Raw genomic sequence first — 20,613 nt, 5'->3', positions numbered from 1 at the left:
ATTACTTTCAGGTGCTATGTTTTACACCCACCAAAAAAGTGGAAATAGCTCCTGACCTTCTTGTCTCAATAACGGCCATATCCCCAAAGAAGAAGAACTAATCTTATTTCATGAAGAAAATACAATAAATATTAATATCTTAATGTTTTCATTGTCTGAAGTACAAATACTTTTCAATAAGGCTGTTGGTTTTTTTTTTATTCAATTGGGTATATTACTGAAGGACACCTAAAAATCTGCAGAGTCTTAACCTTTTCAAAAACCTTTTTTTAAAAATATCTGTTTTCAAAAATTGCTGTTTTTAATAACATCTAATATGTTTAATTTTTTGTTATTGTTTTAATTCCATTTACTATTACAAAAAAAAATCTGCTATTGGAGGGAAATAAAAACCCTTTTGAAATTTAAAAATCACAGTTACACTGCAAATCTTGAAGCATGCAGAAAAACTTAAACCTTGCAATGCATTAAAGATTATTCCAAGATGATACAATGAAAAGAATATGTTCCAGAAAGAAAAAAATTCAATACCAGAATTTAATTTAAGTGGCTTAATTGTTTCAACTTATTCTTCATCTTCCTTCACAATTTGTTTTAAAATGCATTTTTGCTCCTTCCTCTTTTGATTTCAGTGATGTTAAGAAGTAAATTCTGAAATAATGGACACAAAGCAAATTGCTTGCAAGCATGCAGATTTATAAAAATAAGAAGTAGTAATAAAAAAATAAAGACCCAAGCAGATTTGTTTGCTTCGGATCTGTCTGAATATATGTTTTACAATGCACAGTTCCTTGCTGTCCTGTTACATGGGATTCACAGTATTTAGTGACTTCAAAAAAAAACCAGCACTACCTCAGAGATATAAATTTTGTTTGAGGTCAACAGTCTATTTAAAAGATTTCTGTGGCAAAGGCTAAACACACAGGTTCCAGGTTATCTTTCTGAAGATTTATAGTGCATTTCAATGATTGCATAAATACTGTTTTGACTTTTTGCTTTGTTTTAAAGTTGCCAGTCTTCTAGTGACTACAGTGGGTGAAGGAAACAAGTGCTGACTAAAAGCGAATTACTATTTGCAGTGAAATTTTTATCTGATACTTCAAATACCAGACAGAGATTTTGATTTTTATGGAAACTGTTCAATAAAAATAAGTTGTAGCAAGTTCCTAATATGACGGTTGTTGCCATATGACCTACCAGTTTAATACAGGTGTTTATTTAAACCTTTCAAGACTCCCACCTTGTATTATGACCATAACAAAAATGCAGACTGGAAGAAATTTGTCAGTACTACTTATGAATCCTGAGGGAGTAATACATCACCCACGTTAACGCTGTGTTTATCCCACAGGAGTTTCAAAGCCCCTTGTCTCAAAGCTCACACCAAGCCTTCTGCCAGAGATGGTGGTGCAGGTAGCAGAGCACCTGTGAGACCAAGGCATCCACACACTGTCTGCCTGCAGGGCTGGAGCAGCCATCCCTTCCCCACCTCTGGAGATGGCTGAAGTCCTGGTCTAAACACACACACTGGGCAGAGTCTGGCTGCACTGGCAGCTGGGAAGAATGGCCCATTCCCTCTGTTTGCTGGCATTTCCTAAGCTATTATTTTTGAGGCTCGATGAGTTCTGGTTGTAGTTTAGAAAATAACATTATCATACTACAGGTGGATGTAACTCTATCTTGGGCCACCCCAGTCCAGGTACCACCATCAGGGGCTTACTGCAGACAAAGGAAGAAAACTGAATGAAAGCTATTGAGGAAAACAACCCTAGTCACAGCACAGAGCTCAGAGAACAGCTGTGACACAACTGTGAATAACCAAACACACAACACAGGCTCTGCTAAGCTACATGCATGTGGCTGTCTATCCCATATTCCCATGACCTCCCTTTGCATTTATGGCAAATTTAGTTGGACTTTCAGCTACCCTATGAGCCACACTCTGCTTTGTAGCTCCCCAGCACTTCCACCCACTATGAAGCCAAGCAAGGCCAACTGCCCAGAAGAGCAAGGTCCCCCTCTTAGCCTTCTCCAGCCTGCTCAGAAAAGACCTCTCTGAGTATCAGAGCTTAGCTTCTGCCATGGAAACCATCCACTGGCTTTTTGTTTGTTTGTTTGTTTGTTTGTTTGTTTTGTTTTTGCAGAACATCTTAGCAAGAATGACAGATACTGCTGGCTGCAAAGCAAACTCCACCTGGGTGCCCACATGAGCAGGAAATGGGGGAACACCTTTCCCCTCACCATACCAGCCTGCAGTTGGTGTGAGCCCCAGTTAAAATTCAGCGCCAGTTAAAATTTCAGATTAGAAACCTTTGTACTTTATGAGTGGAATAAAGCAGGTCTACCCCACACTCTAGCTTACTACTCCTGAGGAAATCTGTTATCCATTTGCTGACAAAAGTTATAATATAAATGCCTTTCCACTGAAACATGAAGTGAGACCTAAGGCTAAGTGAGACCTATTGCTCAAGGCTAAATTTTGAAGAAAATTACTTGAGAAGCACCATGAGAGTCTGTTGTGAGATTTGCATCCATTTTTGTTGCAGGATCACCTTCCTGAAGCATCACACTTTGAAGTGATTTCACTACTGCTAGCAGTTTTCTCTTCACCGTAGCTAGACTATCAAATATGTTATACAGTCAACAGTTCCCTCTCTATCCATACGAAGCATAAGGTATTTATCTGTTCAAATGCAATAATACAGGCAAGGAAAATTCTGCAAGCATGCTACAGGGTTAACATTCTCCATTACACTTTCCATTACCATTTCCAGATGTTAATTCAATCAAGATTTCTGCCATAATTTCCTCCTAAAGATAATAATTGCTGTTTCAAGAACCTCTGATTAAAATATTACTGGAATGGACCACAAGTAGTGCTTACATTATATGTATATGTCCACTTTGGAGGTTCTAATAACATAAAGAGCATAATAATGTTAAACAATTAACTAAATGCAATAAGAAAATAAATCTAATCTGACCTGAATAAATGTAGAGGTCTTTCATATTCTTATTTTCCATCAGTTACTACCTTCTTTCTTTTACAGTTTCAGAAGTCTGTAAGAGTATTTTACCATTCAGAAAGTACATCTAAAGCAGTATTTCCTTCTTGCAGCTTTACTATCATGTACATGAACTCACTTGCTTACAGAAGGTAGAGGAGAGCCTGCAAAGTCAGTCTTTGGATGGAAAAGGTAGAAATACATTTCAATCAATGTTGTGTGAAATGACAGTAGTAAACCACCAAGCAAGGAACTTCTATCTCTCTAGTAAGTGCTTGCCCACACAACATAGGGAGTTTTACCATTTAAAATTACTTGGATCATAAGAACTTTGGAAATGCAATTTTGCTACCCTCAGTGTCCTGGCTAAATTTCCACTTCTGCATTTCTGCCAAAAGAATAACTACCCTTCCAACATCTCCTTAATGGAGTATTTCTGTTACCATTCTGAACTGGCACTCACAGGTAAACAGTTGCCAAATTTCACCTCCAAGTTGAGTACTTCTTTCAAGAGATGTATGAAGTGCATCTCAGGTTAGTTTAGGATAACTTTAACTTTTGCAGTTTAGCAGGCACATATCACCAATCTAGCAGACAGAGGAGTTAAAGACCTACTGATTTATGCCCATGGGAGAGAAAAGGAAAATCTCCTATAAGAATACTATTTATTCTATTCCCTGGAGACTTCTTTTTGTGGCAGTGAAACACAAAAAAGGTACACAAAGATCAGGAAGAGGCTACAGAACCCATTAGTAACAAAGAATACCCACAACAGAGGGAGTGCCCAGAGAAATCATGCATGTCCATGCTGTGCTTTGGACCATTCATGTATGAGAATTTGGTGCAGGAACAGGGGTAACAGCAGATTTCAAACATGCACTTGCACAAAGGAGGATCTGACCAAGTCAAGCCAAACCATGGAGAACTTGAGCTTGGTTACCAGAGTCCACTGAGGTGCCAATGAAAAACTAACTCTAAATTTTACAGACCTGCAGACCCTTTTTCTTTTCCCAAATATTACTATTTTCATTTCAAACCACTAGAATTTTTAGCACTTAAAAAAATATAACTACAATTTTATCAAATTAGCATGACTAAATAATAATGCAGACAATCCTAACTGTACCAAACAAACAACCAACCAAAATAAACCCCAAACAAATCAGTTCTACTGATTCAAAAGAAATAATTGGAAGTAAGATGATAAGGAAGTAGAAATCTGGAGTAATCAAGGGGTTAAAGATACAGTTTACACTTCGGATTTCTCAATAATTTGCTCCTCCTTCCCTAGCAGCTGCCAAAAATCATCTGACAGGAAACATAAGATTAAGTTTGTCCCACCTACGTGAACAAAGAAATCTCAGAACAGGCAACCAGTTCACTGCAGAGCAAGAACTTTTCTAATTCTGCTGGAATCTGCAGTGCTACTCAGAAATTATTACTGAAGTTGTTTTCTTTATTTTAATATCTAGCTTCTAGATCAACTCATTCATGTTGGTCACATTGCAGTTCTTGTTGCTCCTCCCATAAAGTTTAACTTAAAGCTCCAAACATAATCATGTGGAAAATGGACATTATTGATTCCTATGGTCCATTGTTCCCCCATTCTAAATCCCTGAAGTTCAAGTTCAATCTGGAATTACATCATGTCTGGTTTCTCCTGGTTACCAGACGGCTTGAGACGTGACCACAGCTACAGAAAAAACAAACAGCCTTCTTCACGCTTCGGCTCCCCTATCGATTCAAACATAAACTTTTTTTCTTTCTCTCAAGTATGCTTCAAGTATGGAGCATGGTTAATTTAGAGATTAAGTTCCAAATTAGATTATCTAATGGCATCTTAATGGATTGCTGACCCATTTCCTGTGGGATGGCAGCATGCAAGTCTGGCTTGAATACAACTAATTTCTTAGGAAGTGTTCTTAGGAAGTGTTTCTTAGGAAGAAGTTTGCCTGGATGGGGAGGAAACAATGTTTTGCACATCATTCTGCATTACAGAGTTGTGCAAAACTATTAGAATCAGTAATTTAAATTGATAAAGATAAGAAATCATTAGATTTTTCTCTCTGTGAATATTTTTGCACTCAGGAAACTTCAGCCTTTTTGTTCTTAAATTGTAATGAAACGGTACTTTTATTCCAAACCATTGCTGGGGACAGGAATGAGGGACGGACATGGGTCACAGTGTATGAACTACTGCTCTAACAGGTGTCTGTGTTTGCCAAAATGTGGCAAATGTTTGCCACAGACATGTTGCTGGCTGTGTAATTTTAGCTATATGTTTTCTCAATACCAAACATGTACAAGATATTGTGCTGCAAAGGCAATATGCACTCATTCTCAATTCCCCTCCAATTTATCTCTCTGATAAATCAGATTATCCCATTTGATTGCCTTTTCAGCACTGTTAGCATAAACACACAGTGGTGCAGGGAGGGTGGGGAGTGGGAGGGGGAGGAATGATGCTTGGAATGCTGAATACCCCACAGCTACAGCTGAGAAAGAAATTCAGCACTCTGAGAACAGTGCTCCCCTCAGCATCTCCAGGAATGAGCCAGCTGTTGTACTATGCCAATGTGTCAAGATAACAGAATGAAAGCATGAAATTCTAGCCTAGTCCATTTGTCTGGATAGGGTAAAGGGTAATGTTAAACAGTTAATGCAGAATGATTGTTCAAAGAATTAATATAAATAAAAATACATTTGTCAATAGCTGAATTGAAGCATACACTTTGGCAATGAAAAGTTGCTAACAGTCTGAGGAAGACTTGCAAAAATGCTCCACAGTGTCCAGGAGAGACCCGTCATGCCAGCATACATGAGTATTTATACTGGAAATACCATCAATGGTGTAATGAGTGGCTTAGATTTAGGATCAAACTCACACTATCAGCCTCATACACACCCCCCCCCCCCTTTTTGTCACTCTCACTTGTTTCTTAAGTGAAACTAAATTTCTTTTTGCACACACTCTTGCCTTCACATAGTGACTGAGACTGTATTTTTCTACACGAGCCTTACAGATTTTCACAGCTTTCTCTCGCCTTCTGTCTCTAGAAAAACAGAACTCTCGTTATCAAAAAAAAAAAAAAAAGGATTTGGGGTTTTTTAATGATTTTGAGTATCTTCTTCACAGGTACACCAAAAAACTACCTAAATGATCTTAAAACTACTGGAGAGCTTATTTCTATTGATGTGTTTAAATGGTGGTCAAATTTCAATAGACATAAAAAATATATTTATAAATAAATATAAAAAGTCATATAACAACAGAATATGCACCCTAAATGTTCTAAGTAAGCAATGAAAAAATCAAATCAACCAAAACAAAAGCTGTAGATGGGTTGGTATGAGGAGCAAACTAAAAATTACTATTTCTAAATACTTCACCAAATAACTAAGATGGGTTTTTTTCCATTTTATTTTGGGTTTTTAGGATGCCCATTGAATGTTTAATACAAGTATTTCCTTTAAAGATACTACAATGTTTAATTCAGCTATGCAGAGTATTAATCTGTTTCTTGTTATCACTTTTCACTGCAAGTCTCCTAGTTTTATAGAAAATGGTGTACCAGTGATCTAAGTTTTTGCAGTTTGTTGGTCCTTTTTTGTTTAGTATTATTCATATTCTCTTCTTTTCTGCGAAGTTCAGCCTTTGCATACAGACCACTACTGTCTTATACTGAATTTTTAAATGCCAACAGATACATAATTTTCTAAGGAAATAAAGCAAAACAATTTTGAAATCTATGCATTGTACCTACCATGAGGTGGGACAGGCAACTATTAATAAGACAAAGACACAGAAAGTAACAGAAAGGTTTTTCATTCACTTTTTTCAAACTTCAAAGGTGTGGTTCATCAACAATGCTTGATGACAAAGCTTTCAACCTGACCATATCTGCTACCTCATATCTGTAGAGACAGAGCAGCTAACACTAAGGGACGGCCAAATTTTTCACCTGCCTGAGGTCAATAACCCTTCTGAAAAATCAGTATACTTAACCACAAAAGCCTGATGTAAAAGGTAAGATTGAGTATAATCAAACTGAGCTCTGCAGATCTAAATAAATCACATAACCAAGCATTTATCAAACCATTTGGAGTTGCAGCAGTTTGTTTGGATTGGGATATATTTCTTTGCCCACGTGTGACAATTACTTTTGCAACATATTCTTGTTTTCTAACGTTAGTTTTAGCGTTAGAAAGACTCACTGCTCCTTAGCCTGTGCAGGTGTAATTTCTTTTCTTAGGTCCTCATTTCTGTGGGATTTGAAGAATGCCATCTTTAAAAATCCAACAACTAAAAGCCATCTGCTTAGGCAGAACTTTTTGTTTCCTTCTAGGCTGTGCATAATCCAAGAGCGAGTGGCATAGTCTAGGCCTCTAATGAAATGCCCATGGCAGAATTTGTGCCCAAGCTCTTCTGGCAGTGCTTGTGTTCGCTGGTAGGGCCACAGTGGCAGTCAGCATTCTGGGAGTGATCTGCAAAGCAGTGTAGTCTATAACAGCAAATGGATCATGGAGCAGGCTTTCATTCACCACCAAAGTTTTCTTGATTATCTCATAGAAATGTTTTCCCCCACTCTTCCTTTCTTTTTACAATTTATGCCCAGGGTGTTGTATGATGGTACTGAAAAACAGAACTCTAGGACCATGCTTCTATCAGTATAACTGGCATGGCTTTAAGTGGGGCTCGAGTGATGGCTGATTAAAACTGTGTGAGGATGCTCCTAGAGAGGTTGTTGTAATATAATTTTCTAACACCTGTCAATGGCCTGAAAAATGTTACTCTGTAGTGGGAGAATAAATCACCCCCTCTGTACTATAAAAGCTCAGTTTGGATTCACTCCTGGCAGTACATTGAAAACTCTGGCAATTACTGCGTGATGGGGATTAGTAATGTGAACCACAGCCCTTGAGGAGATGAGGTGAATCCATTAGCTAATTTTCCATTGTACTCTCTAATATATAAGGAAAGAAATGACAAGGTCTTATTTTATTGCCACAATTCTTCCAGATTTAAAACATTGTTTCATATAAATTGATATAAAAAACCAAACCCAGAAGAAATTAAACTTCAGATTTGTAAACAGCACCAATTTTCAAATTTGGTAATTTCCCTTCCAAGCTGATACTCAAAAGTCCCAAAACTTCTAGCAATCCATAGTACCAATAACACCATGCATCAAAAGGCATTTTGTATATAGTACATATAAATTACACTCACACCCATACTTACACTAACTATTCAGAGGTACAGATATTTTCATGTACACATAAATTTCTCAAAAATACTTTAAATTATTTCATGAGTGAGTGGCTAATACTTCATCTGTAGGCTTCCAGCCTACAAGCTTTACATGGAAAACCTTCATTAAGTGTAAGTGCTCCAGATAATCCTGTACACGAAAAAGATGAACACTGATGTATCAAAATTATGTTGATTAGTTTATATGCCTATTTAGATAAACATACACCTTCTGCTGTTTTCATAATCCACTATATAGCAAGAGATGTAAAATCTAATAAATTAATAATATATCAAAGGTTAATGGAGTTTATTGTTTGGTTTACTTAGTGGCGGGGATGACAGGGAGGAATCATAGAAAAAGAAACTCTCTTTTTTGTAAATTGTTCCTAACTTTTCTGTTATCTAGTTGAAAAATACGATGGTTTATATCTTACCTTCAGGTATATGTTAGTGACCTAAAACTACACCAGCCAATTGGTAAGAAATGTAGTTATTCTTTACCCAAAACCAACCACCACCTCGGCCATTTATTATTACACTCATCTATACCTCTAAAAGCACAATTTTCTTTCTGTTAACTGATCAGGTCCCAAAAATATGAGAGAAAATGACATTTTTAAAGCCTAAGATCAGTATTTCCTTCCACTCATAAACCCTTTGCATAGGACAGCATGATGTTATTTCAGGTGTTACATTAAGGGATCGTCTAAAGTCAGCTTACATGAAAGATGACCTGAATGCATTTAGGAGAAATGTTACACACATATTTTGATCATAATGCTGTCACATATACTTCTGGAGGCTCACTAGAACAGATATTGTCGCTCTATACAACTTTTTTAGAGGCGGTGTAGGGGTGGAAATAATTAAAATGTTACCTTTGCCAAGTAATTCCCAATGTATCCTCACTGGCACTGGGGTATAAATGCCTGCCGTTTTGATTCATGGTCCAGTCACAAATTCTCAGCTGTCAATTGAAACCTAGCAGTCAGATATGGATCGAGCATACTACAGTTTTTAGTACTTAAATGAATACATGCAAACTAGTATTTTACATGGCAAAAGTCTTACTTTCCCAATAAGTAACTTTAAAAAACAAAACAAAGAAAAATAACTTATTTTGAGAAATAAATGCCTATAGACTTGTTTAATATAATGCCACTTTAATATGATCCTCTATTAATAAAGCATAAAAGAGTATCTAGTGTGTAGTACATAACAATTAGCCATTATTAGATTACAAACTGAGCTGGAACAAAAGGAAATGTTAATAATCAACAGTGCGATACTTTAAGAAAGGAAATATTATGCTGTCTTTTTAAGCAGTGCTCGACATAATGTGTATTTGGGAAGGTAAAATATAATCAACATCTTCTAGCATGCTTTTTGTTAAATATAGAAGACATGCAATTTAGGAAAATTTGCCAAAATTAAACAAATTGTAAGTTGTTATCTAGCTATTTAAGAAGAGTAAAGATATTTTGTAACTGAAATTTATTAATCTAGTGTTACTGAAAGTGGTATTACTTAGCAAGATGTGATAAAATAATCTAATCATGTTCAGACTCAGAAGTAGAATTTTAAATACTTTACTGCATTTTAATATAATGATGAATGTACTAAATATTAGCTGAAACAAATTCTTCCCAGATCCTCAAATCATCAGTTGTGTCTTCACAGATTGTTCAAGCAACCCTCGGCAGCTCTGTTTATTTAACAGCTGCCCAATAGTGTTAGCAGATTTATTGAAAATATATGCTGCTTATTTTTAAGCTTAAGAAAGTGAGCTTATCTAGTTTCTGAAGAAAATATATGTTTTATCCTCTGTATAGTCTTGTTTATATAAATTGCTGTACTATTATATATGATTAGACACTCTGAAGATAATGTTGCTGAGTTTAATTGCATTCAATGCATTTTAGTTTTCTCTATCCATGTTCACATTCTTGAGATAGCACAGGCTACAGCAAACAAACTACAATAAACTATTTTCACAGGAGCACAATTTATTGCAGTCTTTTCCTGAAAAATACAAATGCTGAGGACAAGACAATATTGCAAACCTGACCCTGTCTGGCTGTTAGACTAATAAGCTTCCTGCTGTTAAGGTCTGAGAAATGGAAATGTTAGTCTTTGATGTTTTCATAGGGATTGTTTCTTGTTTGTTATCTAAAGAACTCCAAGAGACCTTCTAAAGGCCATTAAAAGCATGACTAAACCACATGAAATTAACCAGAAAAGGAAACATGCAGCTAAAAAGTTTGCTAGAGGTAACTGTGAATAATATATTAAACATGTTTAAAGAAGTGGGTAAGTAAACATTTGATTTAGTCACTATACAAAACAGGATCCTGAGCTTGATATTAATAATGAAAACATAATAAAGGATGTCAGCCCAGTTATTCAATGTACAGTAGATATATTTCTGCTATTATCCTTAAGGATGTCATCATCTTCACTACAAATGCATATTTTAGAGCTTCTTAACTTAGCTATGAAAACTCACTTGCAGCTGAAACAAAGGACTGAAAGGTTAAACCCTCCCACCCATCCCCCTCTTTTACTTCTTCACAAAATATAAAATCTATGAATAAGCACCCTTTGGCTAATTAGAACCATTAAAAATATACTTAAATCACAAACTTAGTATTAACAAATTATAATATTCACTTAGTTCTAACTCAAAAATCTGGCAAGCATTTAGCTTGTTATATAAAACCTTATTGTATTTGTCATTTGGGAAAAAGAGTAAGAGACTGATACATTGCATTTTAGTAAATAGCTTCTGCACTATATCACTGTATTCTTCCCACAGTCTGTGTGAAAGCCTTCCACACATACAGTTTATGCATTAAATTTATCATTATGAAAGCACCACAAAGTTTTTGAAACATATTTCATAAATGTTAGTAATGGCATGCTGCTTATTATTTACAGTCACATGTACCTTAATTCACATACAGCCAAACACTGCGAAGATAATAATGCAACATGTGCATTTTATACCTAATCTGTAGGCACGTACATGCCCATTTAGTTGAAGGTTCATGCTCCATGAGACTCACAGTTAGTACTGTAGTGCTATTCACTGCACCAACTGCGCCACGCTTGCAGTACTGACACCTTGGAGAGGTACAGGTTTGCATGACAGCTGGCTCTGTGACAAGCCCAGGGCTGTATTAGTTGTACTGAAATACACCTTCCCAATGTAAAAAACTGCTGCTCCACATTCCTCAGTAGGCTCACATAGCTGCCTCATTGTCTTTAAAAATGAACCTGCTTGGAATTTTTATTTTTTTTAAATCTCCCTCACGTAAAACTTCCTCTCCCAAGTGACTCTTATGGAAAGATCTCTGCATGTCTAAGATTTAGAAATATCACTTTCAAAGTCTGCATCTGCATCCTTTGCATGTGTTGAGTGGCTTCTGGATAAAAATAATGTAGAATTTAATAGGACTTTTTAAGTCTGGGCTCCTTTTGATGTAAGAAGTCTGATCAGCAGCGGGAGGCTGCCCCAGGAGGATGTCCATATAGCCCAGAAGGGAAAGCTTGGATGCATAGACCTGACATGAATACCAAGCTTTAGAAGGACATAAGGCACTTCACTACAGAATTTCAAGTGCTATATGTCATCTGGAGTAATACTGAAAGCTTTCTGTCTAGTTATTCTCCTCAGAGTAACCTAGGTACTCTTAAAATCATGCCACAGTATTAGCTGGAGAGGAGAAGGCACAGTCATTCTTATCCACTATAAGCCATCCTAAAAGTGTTTTTCTTTCAGAATATGTGAAGAGGAGAGGCAGGAAACTACTTGAGAGAACTTACATTCCTCAGTAGAGAGACATAAGAAATGGAAAAGAAAACATAAGAAAACATTACTAATTTCATCAAATGTATGTTATGAATGAAAAATAAATGACCTGACTTGACATATGACATGGTGAGAAGTCTTCCCAAGAAGGCTGTTGAACAGACTTGATCTTCAGTCAACAGTTCTGTGGATTTTTAGCAAGGCAAGCCAGAATAAACCTCACTACCATAACATCTTCCATCCTCAAAAAATTGTGAATGATTTTCTTATTTATCTCTCATTTAACCACAAGAGAAAGAGGTTGAGTCTATATTATGAAGTGGAAAACGATGCCCAGCCTTGAAGGACATGAGGAATCCTCACAGGTACCCCAGGCTAGTCTCTGCCCTTATGCCTGTGATACATCCCCACTGCTGCACTCATGAAGTAGCCAAGAGCACAAAGCCCACTGCATGGGAGGCTGTGCAACTCCCTCATTCACCTCAGATGTTTTACAGGAAGAGAACACAAGCTTGAAGGTGGACACAGGCCTGAAGATAAGGAAAGCAGTAGACCGAGTGCTTCTGTTCTGTAAAATGCCAGGAAATTGATTTTGTTTTGCACTTTGCAGAGCTGTGAAACATACTGATGTGAAGTTCTACCCAAGTGCTAGATTTTACTATAGCTGTCTTCACAGTTTAAACAGCACCTTGCAAGCACAACCATCCTGCAGTGTTTTAAGTATGCAAATCACACATACATTAAAAACCCACAGCCCAACAGCTCAATCTTTAATCATAGTATGAATGATTTTAGGGGTTAGTATTTAAGCAGATTTTGTAGTCTTGTATCTAAAGAATGGCTAAGACTAACATTCATTTCAAGTTTCTATGATAGACAGTGAAAGAAGAATTGTATTTTGTAAAGTGTAATAAGAGACTGTTATAGCTTCTGTTAGTTGAGAAATGCCCATAAAACTTAACATTTGCATATTGTCATTGTTCTGACTGAAACTTCCTTTAAATGTGTTTCCTTTCCAGCAAGCTTATGTGAAAGGTGACCTCTTAGCCATTTACATACCTCCCTGGCAATCATGTGACACAGTTTTACGTCAAACTGTCAATTATGATAAGGGACACAATAAGAACAGGCTAAGTGTTGATAACCTGTTTCCTGACTTTACTGACAAGTTCTGTTTAGGAGTCTGTCAGTGTTCTTCTTTCAGTCTGCTGCTGAATGCAAAAGTAACATCCACTCAAAACATTTTGTAAACAAATACTCTGTGTTCAGTGGACATTTAAGTTCACAATTTCCATGATTAACAGTATGAAGAGCACTACAGGTTGAACTGTGCACCTCAGTAACTGAAAGATGCATTTGGTAAGAAGAAATTTCTACTGAAGAGACAGGGGAGGCATTTGTAGGAAATAAAAGCTATCTACAATTTTGTGATCATTTTGGAGACCTTATTACTATGTATATTGAAAAGGTCTCACACATAATTGTAAAATCTGTGTGAAAACCATGAATGCAACATACCATCATACCCAGAAAGTGCAAGCTTTAGTGAAAATCATGGCACTGAGTTTATCAGTGCAAAAATTGGAAGAGTTCATTAACTCCTCAGCAACTGGACCGGCATAAGTTAGCATGGTTAAATTTCTAGAGATTATTGTTAAAAACCTTAATAACGATTCCATTTATTTATATTTTCTAATTAAAAATAGAATCATCCATACAAGGCCAGATGTGCACTAAAATTAAATGGTCAAGAACAAAAACCTTGCAGTTATTTCATCCATTCCAACAGAAACCTTAATTTTTTGTGATATCATTCATCTGCACTTGCAATAAATACAAGTGTCTATGTATCCATCCATCCATCCATCCATCCATCCATCCATCCATCCATCCATCCATCCATGCATCCATCTATCTTTTTAAACTATTTACACAGGCAAAGTATATGACTAGTATTTCTGGCAACTTTCTAGCACTATTGCCAGAAACAACATAACCTGACTCAAAGCGTTTGTCATTTCAATACCATAATAAATCCATGAAGTTGGAGAATCATGACACAAGAAGGCTAAAGAAATGTCATCACATAGCTGTGAGGATCCTGATCATTAAGACTTTGTTCCTAAACTAATGATCTTGCCATTAAACTTACTTAGTCAAAAGAATGCAGACACAACTAGAATCTTGCAAGGAATTGTGTCCACTTGTAGAAGGTAGAATTTGACTGACTTTCCTCAGTTTGTTGGTTTGTTTTTTTTTTCCTCTAGTCTAGGCTTAGAATTCACAAATAAATGCAAATGAATAGCGGGGAGGAGGATGAAGGTGCACCCATATAATTGCAAAGATGATCCAACCTTTCTTTTATTTAATTTAATTTAGCTAGGATGTTTCTCAGGAGAGATAAAGAACAGTGAGCAGTAGATTTGACTTCAGAAAATACTTCCACCAATGACCAAGAATAAAATTAAGAAAAATTCTCTCATTCAGGAACCAGCTCCTATCATGCCCCTTGCCCTCTCCCACTGTGTTCTTCCTGCAGTTACATTATCAACACTTAACAATTCTCAGAAGCTGATGCTGAATCAAAAAAAGAAAAATGAGTGGTCATTAATAATTTCTAATAGACAGAGGAGGTCTGATGAAATTTTTACAAGAAAATGCCAAGATATATAGGATTCTCCAAATGCCACTGAAGCAAGATATTGATTTTTTTGTTGGCTGACGTTTCAAGGCAAATAATGGGGAGATCCATCAGCTAGTGTATCAGAAAATGGACTGCATAGTTATAATTCCTCATTCAAATCTAGTCTTTCTAACTATCAATGTTGCAGGCTAAGTAATGCATATAACATCACAATTTCACAGTGTCCAGATTAGTAAAAGTCAACAAATTCTCTCGCTGGTCCTATTATGTATTGTCTTTCAAAGTTTTCTTCAGGGCTTCCCATCTAAATGTGAGGATTTGGGGTATGCTGTGCTGTACATGGTTTACTGGAATTTCTAGGAAGCTATCACTTTGTGAAGACTCCATGTGAGTGTGTGTTGCAAATAGGTGTGTAACTTTTAAATTTATTGTGGTTACTGTAACTTAAATGGGCTACATAATGGCTTTTTTTAAAAGCAACAAAAACTACTCATGGGTACTTGCTAATATTTCTCATAACCAGAGAGAATAAATCTTCATAAAGACTCCTCCAATGAAGTAAAAAAGGTAGTGGTGACAATATTTATTCTTGAGGGGTCACTGTGCATTACAGGGGGGAATGTTTAAAGATCTCTCTGGAGCTAAAACCAATGGCTTTCTAATTGAAAATTTCTCTCCACTAATACAAAATGATTAATTGCCTTATTTCACATACCCCTTGATTTTTCTTTTCATTCATCACAGGTTGCTTTAAAGCAAATGCATTTAAAATCTGCCACAAGAAGAGTGGTCTCCTTTATATTGTTATAAAGTAATGAAAGGACATAGTAAATCAATCCCATTTCTGCCTTACCAAAGGACAACCTTTGCTCTATTGAAGTTGTTTAGACAATCTCAATGCTCTACCTTACTTTCTGGGTTATATGAGTTGTGTGTTTGTATGTGTGTGTGTGTGTGTGTGTGTGTGTGTATAGTCTGTCATCTCTGTATGTCACCTTTAGAATTGAGTGAAGGTAACTAATTCATTAGAAACATACCTACACATACTTATATGTCCATATTTATCCATCTGAGAAACTTTAAGTATTCCATTCTTTTGGATAATTTCAGCTGTGCATACTACTCCTTAATTTTCTACATATCTGTAGGCAGTCATACACACAAACACACTCAGGCAAACACAGTTATGTCCATTGCATATGGTAGAAGAGAATAGTGAGTTAAGAGCAAAGACAATAAAATACTGATATTTTTAAATATAATACATGGCTCACTGGCCACCAATTGATGCTCTTGGATTAATATAATGAGACCATGCAGCAATACAGGTTCCCCCCTTTAGAAAGGGGAACATTGGTTTAACATAGTAGCATTAAATAATTCTTCTGCTTCTGAAGTGTATGTGAGATTTAGCTTAGTTTCCCCTTGCCTTTAAGTCATTTGGCCATATGCTTTACCATGAAAGGGAGTATGAGACACAACACATGTCAATACCAAAGACCTTTGAGATCCCTTTCACTTTGATGTTCCAAGGACACTGCTGAAATTTTGAAATCTATTTTGATCTACACAAGGACAAAAATAAATAGAAGATGCAAAACATCAGCAATATATATGTCAAATTCAGCCAGGAGAAAATAAAATATGCTTCTACTACTTTCTGGCATGTGACAAGAAGATTAGAAGTCCTTCAATGAGCTTGGAAGGTGGAGTAGGCCTAAGCAGGAGCATGCTGCAGAAAAAATTGTGTCTAAAAACACAAAGGGGAAAAACATATTGCGCATCCCTAAATTAACAGGATGTCGGAGACATTTCAAAGAAGGCTATATAAAACTTCACAAGAACTCGACAACGTACATTCGCAGTGTGTAAAAAAGAGAGGTGTTATGTGTGCTTTAGAAAACAATAATCATATGTTGTGTATCTTGAAAAAAAAATTTCATAGTAATTATAACATATTTCACAGTAAGAAAATATCTGAGGGGTTAAAAAAATCCAAGAAAACAATATGCCAGAGAAGTTATAGAGAAATTAATGGCTGGAAAAGCCAATAGTCATTACATATTTTCATAAAGAAAGTGTACAGATATTTGAAGTTAAGTCTCTACTAGTTAAAAAATAGTTGGCAACACATCAGCTATTCTGAATAAATTATCATCTTTATGATTTTCTCTGAACTCTGCATGTGGTGACCCTTAAAATGGACATACTGCCTCCTTGTCCTGTGAGTGGGTATGGATAGGGAGTTTCAGCTGAAGCACGGGTCAGCTATATCTCAACAATGTAGAACGGGTAGGTTTTACTGAAAAATGAAACAGAAATGTGTTTAAACTGCTGAGAAGAACACAAGTCTGAGAAAAAAATACAGTACAACAAATACCAAGGCCTATTTAACACTCTCTTTCCTATTGCCACATTCAGCTTTTCTCTTTGTAACATTTTACATGCTGTGAACTTCAAAGTCCTATACTGTTAAGATCTAAGAGGAACAGAAACACACATGATAAAGTACATTAAAATTCTAAAGAGTCTGGATTTATTTTTGAAATGTACCATTTCTTTATGTGCATGGCCTTGCTACTGACTTCAGCTAATTTATTTGTATGCCGTCATTAATCTCAGCTCTATATTTTCACAGTTTGGGTAAACACTTCATTTGCATTAAATTTACAGCATTAATGAGATGTGAAATTTAAAATGCTACTTGAAATATAAATGATATAAGAAACTAGAATAAAAATGTGGTTTTGTCACATTTGAAATCAGCAGATCAATTTCAGCCTATTATGCTAGAAATGATGATGTGCTGCCTTGAGAATTCAGTTTTACAACTGATCTTTTAAAAGTAAAATTAGGAAATGTGTTAAACATTTAGAAGGAAAAGGAAACAAAACTTGAAAATAATAAACTGTATTTTTTGCTTTGAAAGTTTTGCTTATTTTTATAAACTGATTTTGAAATTAGTATTTGTTTCTTAAACGTCTCCTTCTACTTCCTAAAATCCTATTAAAGATTAAATGTATGAACCCTAGAAAAATCAAATATTGAAAGAAACATATCAGGAGTTCCTTAAGATGATACCAATCTAAGAAAGAAAGACTAGGCTAAGCTGATATTTCTTAAAGCATTCAGTTTGTTTTGAATAAACATCATCTTCACGTGACAAATACTGAAAACCTCAAGATTTCTGTCTAATCCAAGATACCAGTGGCAGCATGTAGGAAGGTAATACCACAAAAGCTTCTCTACATCATTACACCTACGTGAAACTTGCCCACCTGTTGCTGGTGTAGGAAGGATGGGTCTCTTGGGCTTAGTCCCACATATCGATTGGCTTGGGATGTGCCTGAGGCTGTGTAGGCTGATTAAGGAAGAACAAAACATATTGATAAAAATACCAACCTATCATATCTATTACCTTGTGCAGGTACAGTAAAAATATGAGGAATCCAGAGTTATGATTTTGCAATGTATAGGAAGTGTCTTTGGTTTTTCTTTGAGACAAAGCAAAAGAAATATTGGACCAAATTTGGACAGGCATGTGTAAATTCCTATAAACTTCAATGGAAGCTGCATATGTAAATCACAATGATGTCTCTTGACAATGGTAGTTACTTTGATTAATTTTTTTTCAAATTATTTCCAAATTTATTTATTTGAACTAATCACACTCTTAATTTCCATTTTACCAATCTAAAGCAACTGTGAAAACACTGAAGTTACAATGCTGAGAGAAAGCATTCATGATCACGTTATTTTTTTATTTCTGTAAAGGCCCTGTTTTTGCCAAGAAAGTATCAAACAACTGTAAAAGTTGAACATGAATTCAAATAAAAAGTTTGGTTAACTTATGTGGCATGAAATGAATCTTTGCAGTAATGCAAATTGCTTGCTTAATGGAGTATAAACTGATTGATATTTTCCTAAGAAGGGTGCTAATTCTTACTGCGCAATATAACAGAAAATATTCAACTCCACCATACATCAGAAAACAATATTTTCTGAGGGGAGCAACTAAAATAATTCTCTCACTACCTGCTTCAGAAGATCGAAGGAAACCATTTCTGAGGAGAAAGGGAATGTCATGTGATGCCAGGATTAGCTACAGAGAATGGATCCTTCATCTGTAGGACAAATTCCTCTCTGGTCTCTCCCAGTAATTCCTGAAAGTCATTACATTCTCATGTCTTTTAGAGGCACTTATCAAATTAATTAGGTGGCCTCACTCAACTTCCCAGTGTGGAGATGTCCACACTGCAATCTGTAGCATCACAGCCTGGAAACCTCCTGGAAAACTAGTGAAGACTCAGTAGCAAAACTACTAAAACTGGACAGACACATACAAGCATTCCAGTGAGAAGCTAGATGAGAGTACTTACTAAACTAGCCTACTAATATTAAGTTCACATGGAAAAAAACCAAGAAAATGCATTAATTTAAAAAAATTAAAATTCTACATACAGGAAATAGGTTTTACTGAAAAACTGTAACAAGAATTAACCAATTATGAGAAGGAAATTATGATGGAGGCCACAGGGTTCCACAAATATTATTAAAGCCTGATGTTCTTTCTCATTAATAAAAATTCTGCTATAGCACTTCAGAATGAAAAGAAGTGCTAATCATTTGTCAATTCATTTTCATCACACTGAATAATACTGATAATTTTTTTGTCCAAGTTATATAAATATATAACTATATATATTTTGGACCAATCAATCAGTCAATCTCTGCAAATAAAAGTAAAACTATGCTATAAAATATGTTAGGTGTTGATCTTCCTATTAGGTTAACATCAGCAATCTGTGTGGTGGACCTATTATGACTGATAATACTGTTTGACTGATAATACAGTTTATATGTATTCATACATAATTTATATATCAGAAGGACACGATCCTTCATTTAATTGTTGTTTTCATTGTCAACATGCAATATATCTTCATTTTTTATACTCTTACAGTTACCAACCCAGTGTCAAAAGCCTGTATCAAGGAGATAGACTAGTGCAGTTTTCCAAAAATCATAATACCCTGAGCAGGTGAGGGGTTATACCTATCTTGTAGGCAGTATGACCATATTCAAATAAAATTTGCACATAGGGATTTTTTTCTATTGTTATTTTTTTGCTGTAGTGGCAAGAATTTACTTGGAAACTAATATGGAAGCATGGAGGAAGCCTTATTTTAGGTATCTAAGCCAAGGTGTTCTAAAGGTTCAGCTACTCAGGTTTCCATGAGTTGCACAAGAAACTGCATGATGATTTAATTGGAAAATATGATCCAAATAGTTCCCTTGGTAGGAGAACAATGTACAAATTAGGTATGCTTTCCTATAATGATTATTGAGGTCATATAACCAGAAAACAACGCAAAATAATTCTGGCATTTACTGTGTTCTTTTTGTCATTTTTATCAGAAACCCTGACCTCATCTAAGAGAGATATGTAGACCAAGCACAATCATGTCAAAGTAGAATGAAACCACAAATACTTGAAACTGTACAGTAACTTAGTTTTCTCAGTTTTCTGTTCTAGTGCAAATGTTTAGAGTAACAGCTTCTACTTTGCTGCTAAAACTAACTCTTCTTAAAAGGTTCAAAAACTGTACCACAAATCACCAGTGGGGCTACAGATAGACTCTTAACAAAACTATCATACTTAAGACCTCTTAACAAAACTAATATAGTGAAAGAGCAGATAAAACCCTTCCATATATATATATATATATATATATATATATATATATATATATATATATATATATATATATATATATATATATGCACCTGAGCGGTAGTTTCTCTAAAAGTTACTACTACCCTTTCACAAAAAAAAAAGACCAATAGTTAGGGAGTGTATTTGAAGTTCAAATATTAAACGGGTCAGAAAAAGTAGTTT

The 20,613-nt window shown here is 35.6% G+C and overlaps 1 protein-coding gene across 12 annotated transcripts in view; it reads right to left on the bottom strand.

Moving 5' to 3' along the window:
• NFIB (nuclear factor I B) overlaps positions 1 to 20,613 on the bottom strand; it is a 264,606-nt gene that overhangs the window by 8,190 nt on the left and 235,803 nt on the right. For 5 of the 12 annotated variants that reach the window (XM_038123583.1, XM_038123585.1, XM_038123586.1 and 2 more), the window contains exons 10-11: positions 17,993 to 18,075; positions 9,138 to 9,226 (exon numbers count right to left, since the gene is read on the bottom strand). The exons of 3 other annotated variants lie outside the window; for them this stretch is intronic. In XM_038123583.1, the coding sequence (XP_037979511.1) occupies positions 9,138 to 9,226; positions 17,993 to 18,075 (172 nt within the window). The remainder of the gene's footprint in view (positions 1 to 9,137; positions 9,227 to 17,992; positions 18,076 to 20,613) is intronic. 4 more of the 12 variants (XM_038123589.1, XM_038123591.1, XM_038123592.1 and 1 more) reach the window with 2 other exon arrangements.

Source organism: Motacilla alba, chromosome Z (genome assembly GCF_015832195.1).
Source record: "Motacilla alba alba isolate MOTALB_02 chromosome Z, Motacilla_alba_V1.0_pri, whole genome shotgun sequence".
NCBI classification, from domain to species: domain Eukaryota; kingdom Metazoa; phylum Chordata; class Aves; order Passeriformes; family Motacillidae; genus Motacilla; species Motacilla alba.
This window is presented reverse-complemented; position numbering and strand designations above follow the sequence as displayed.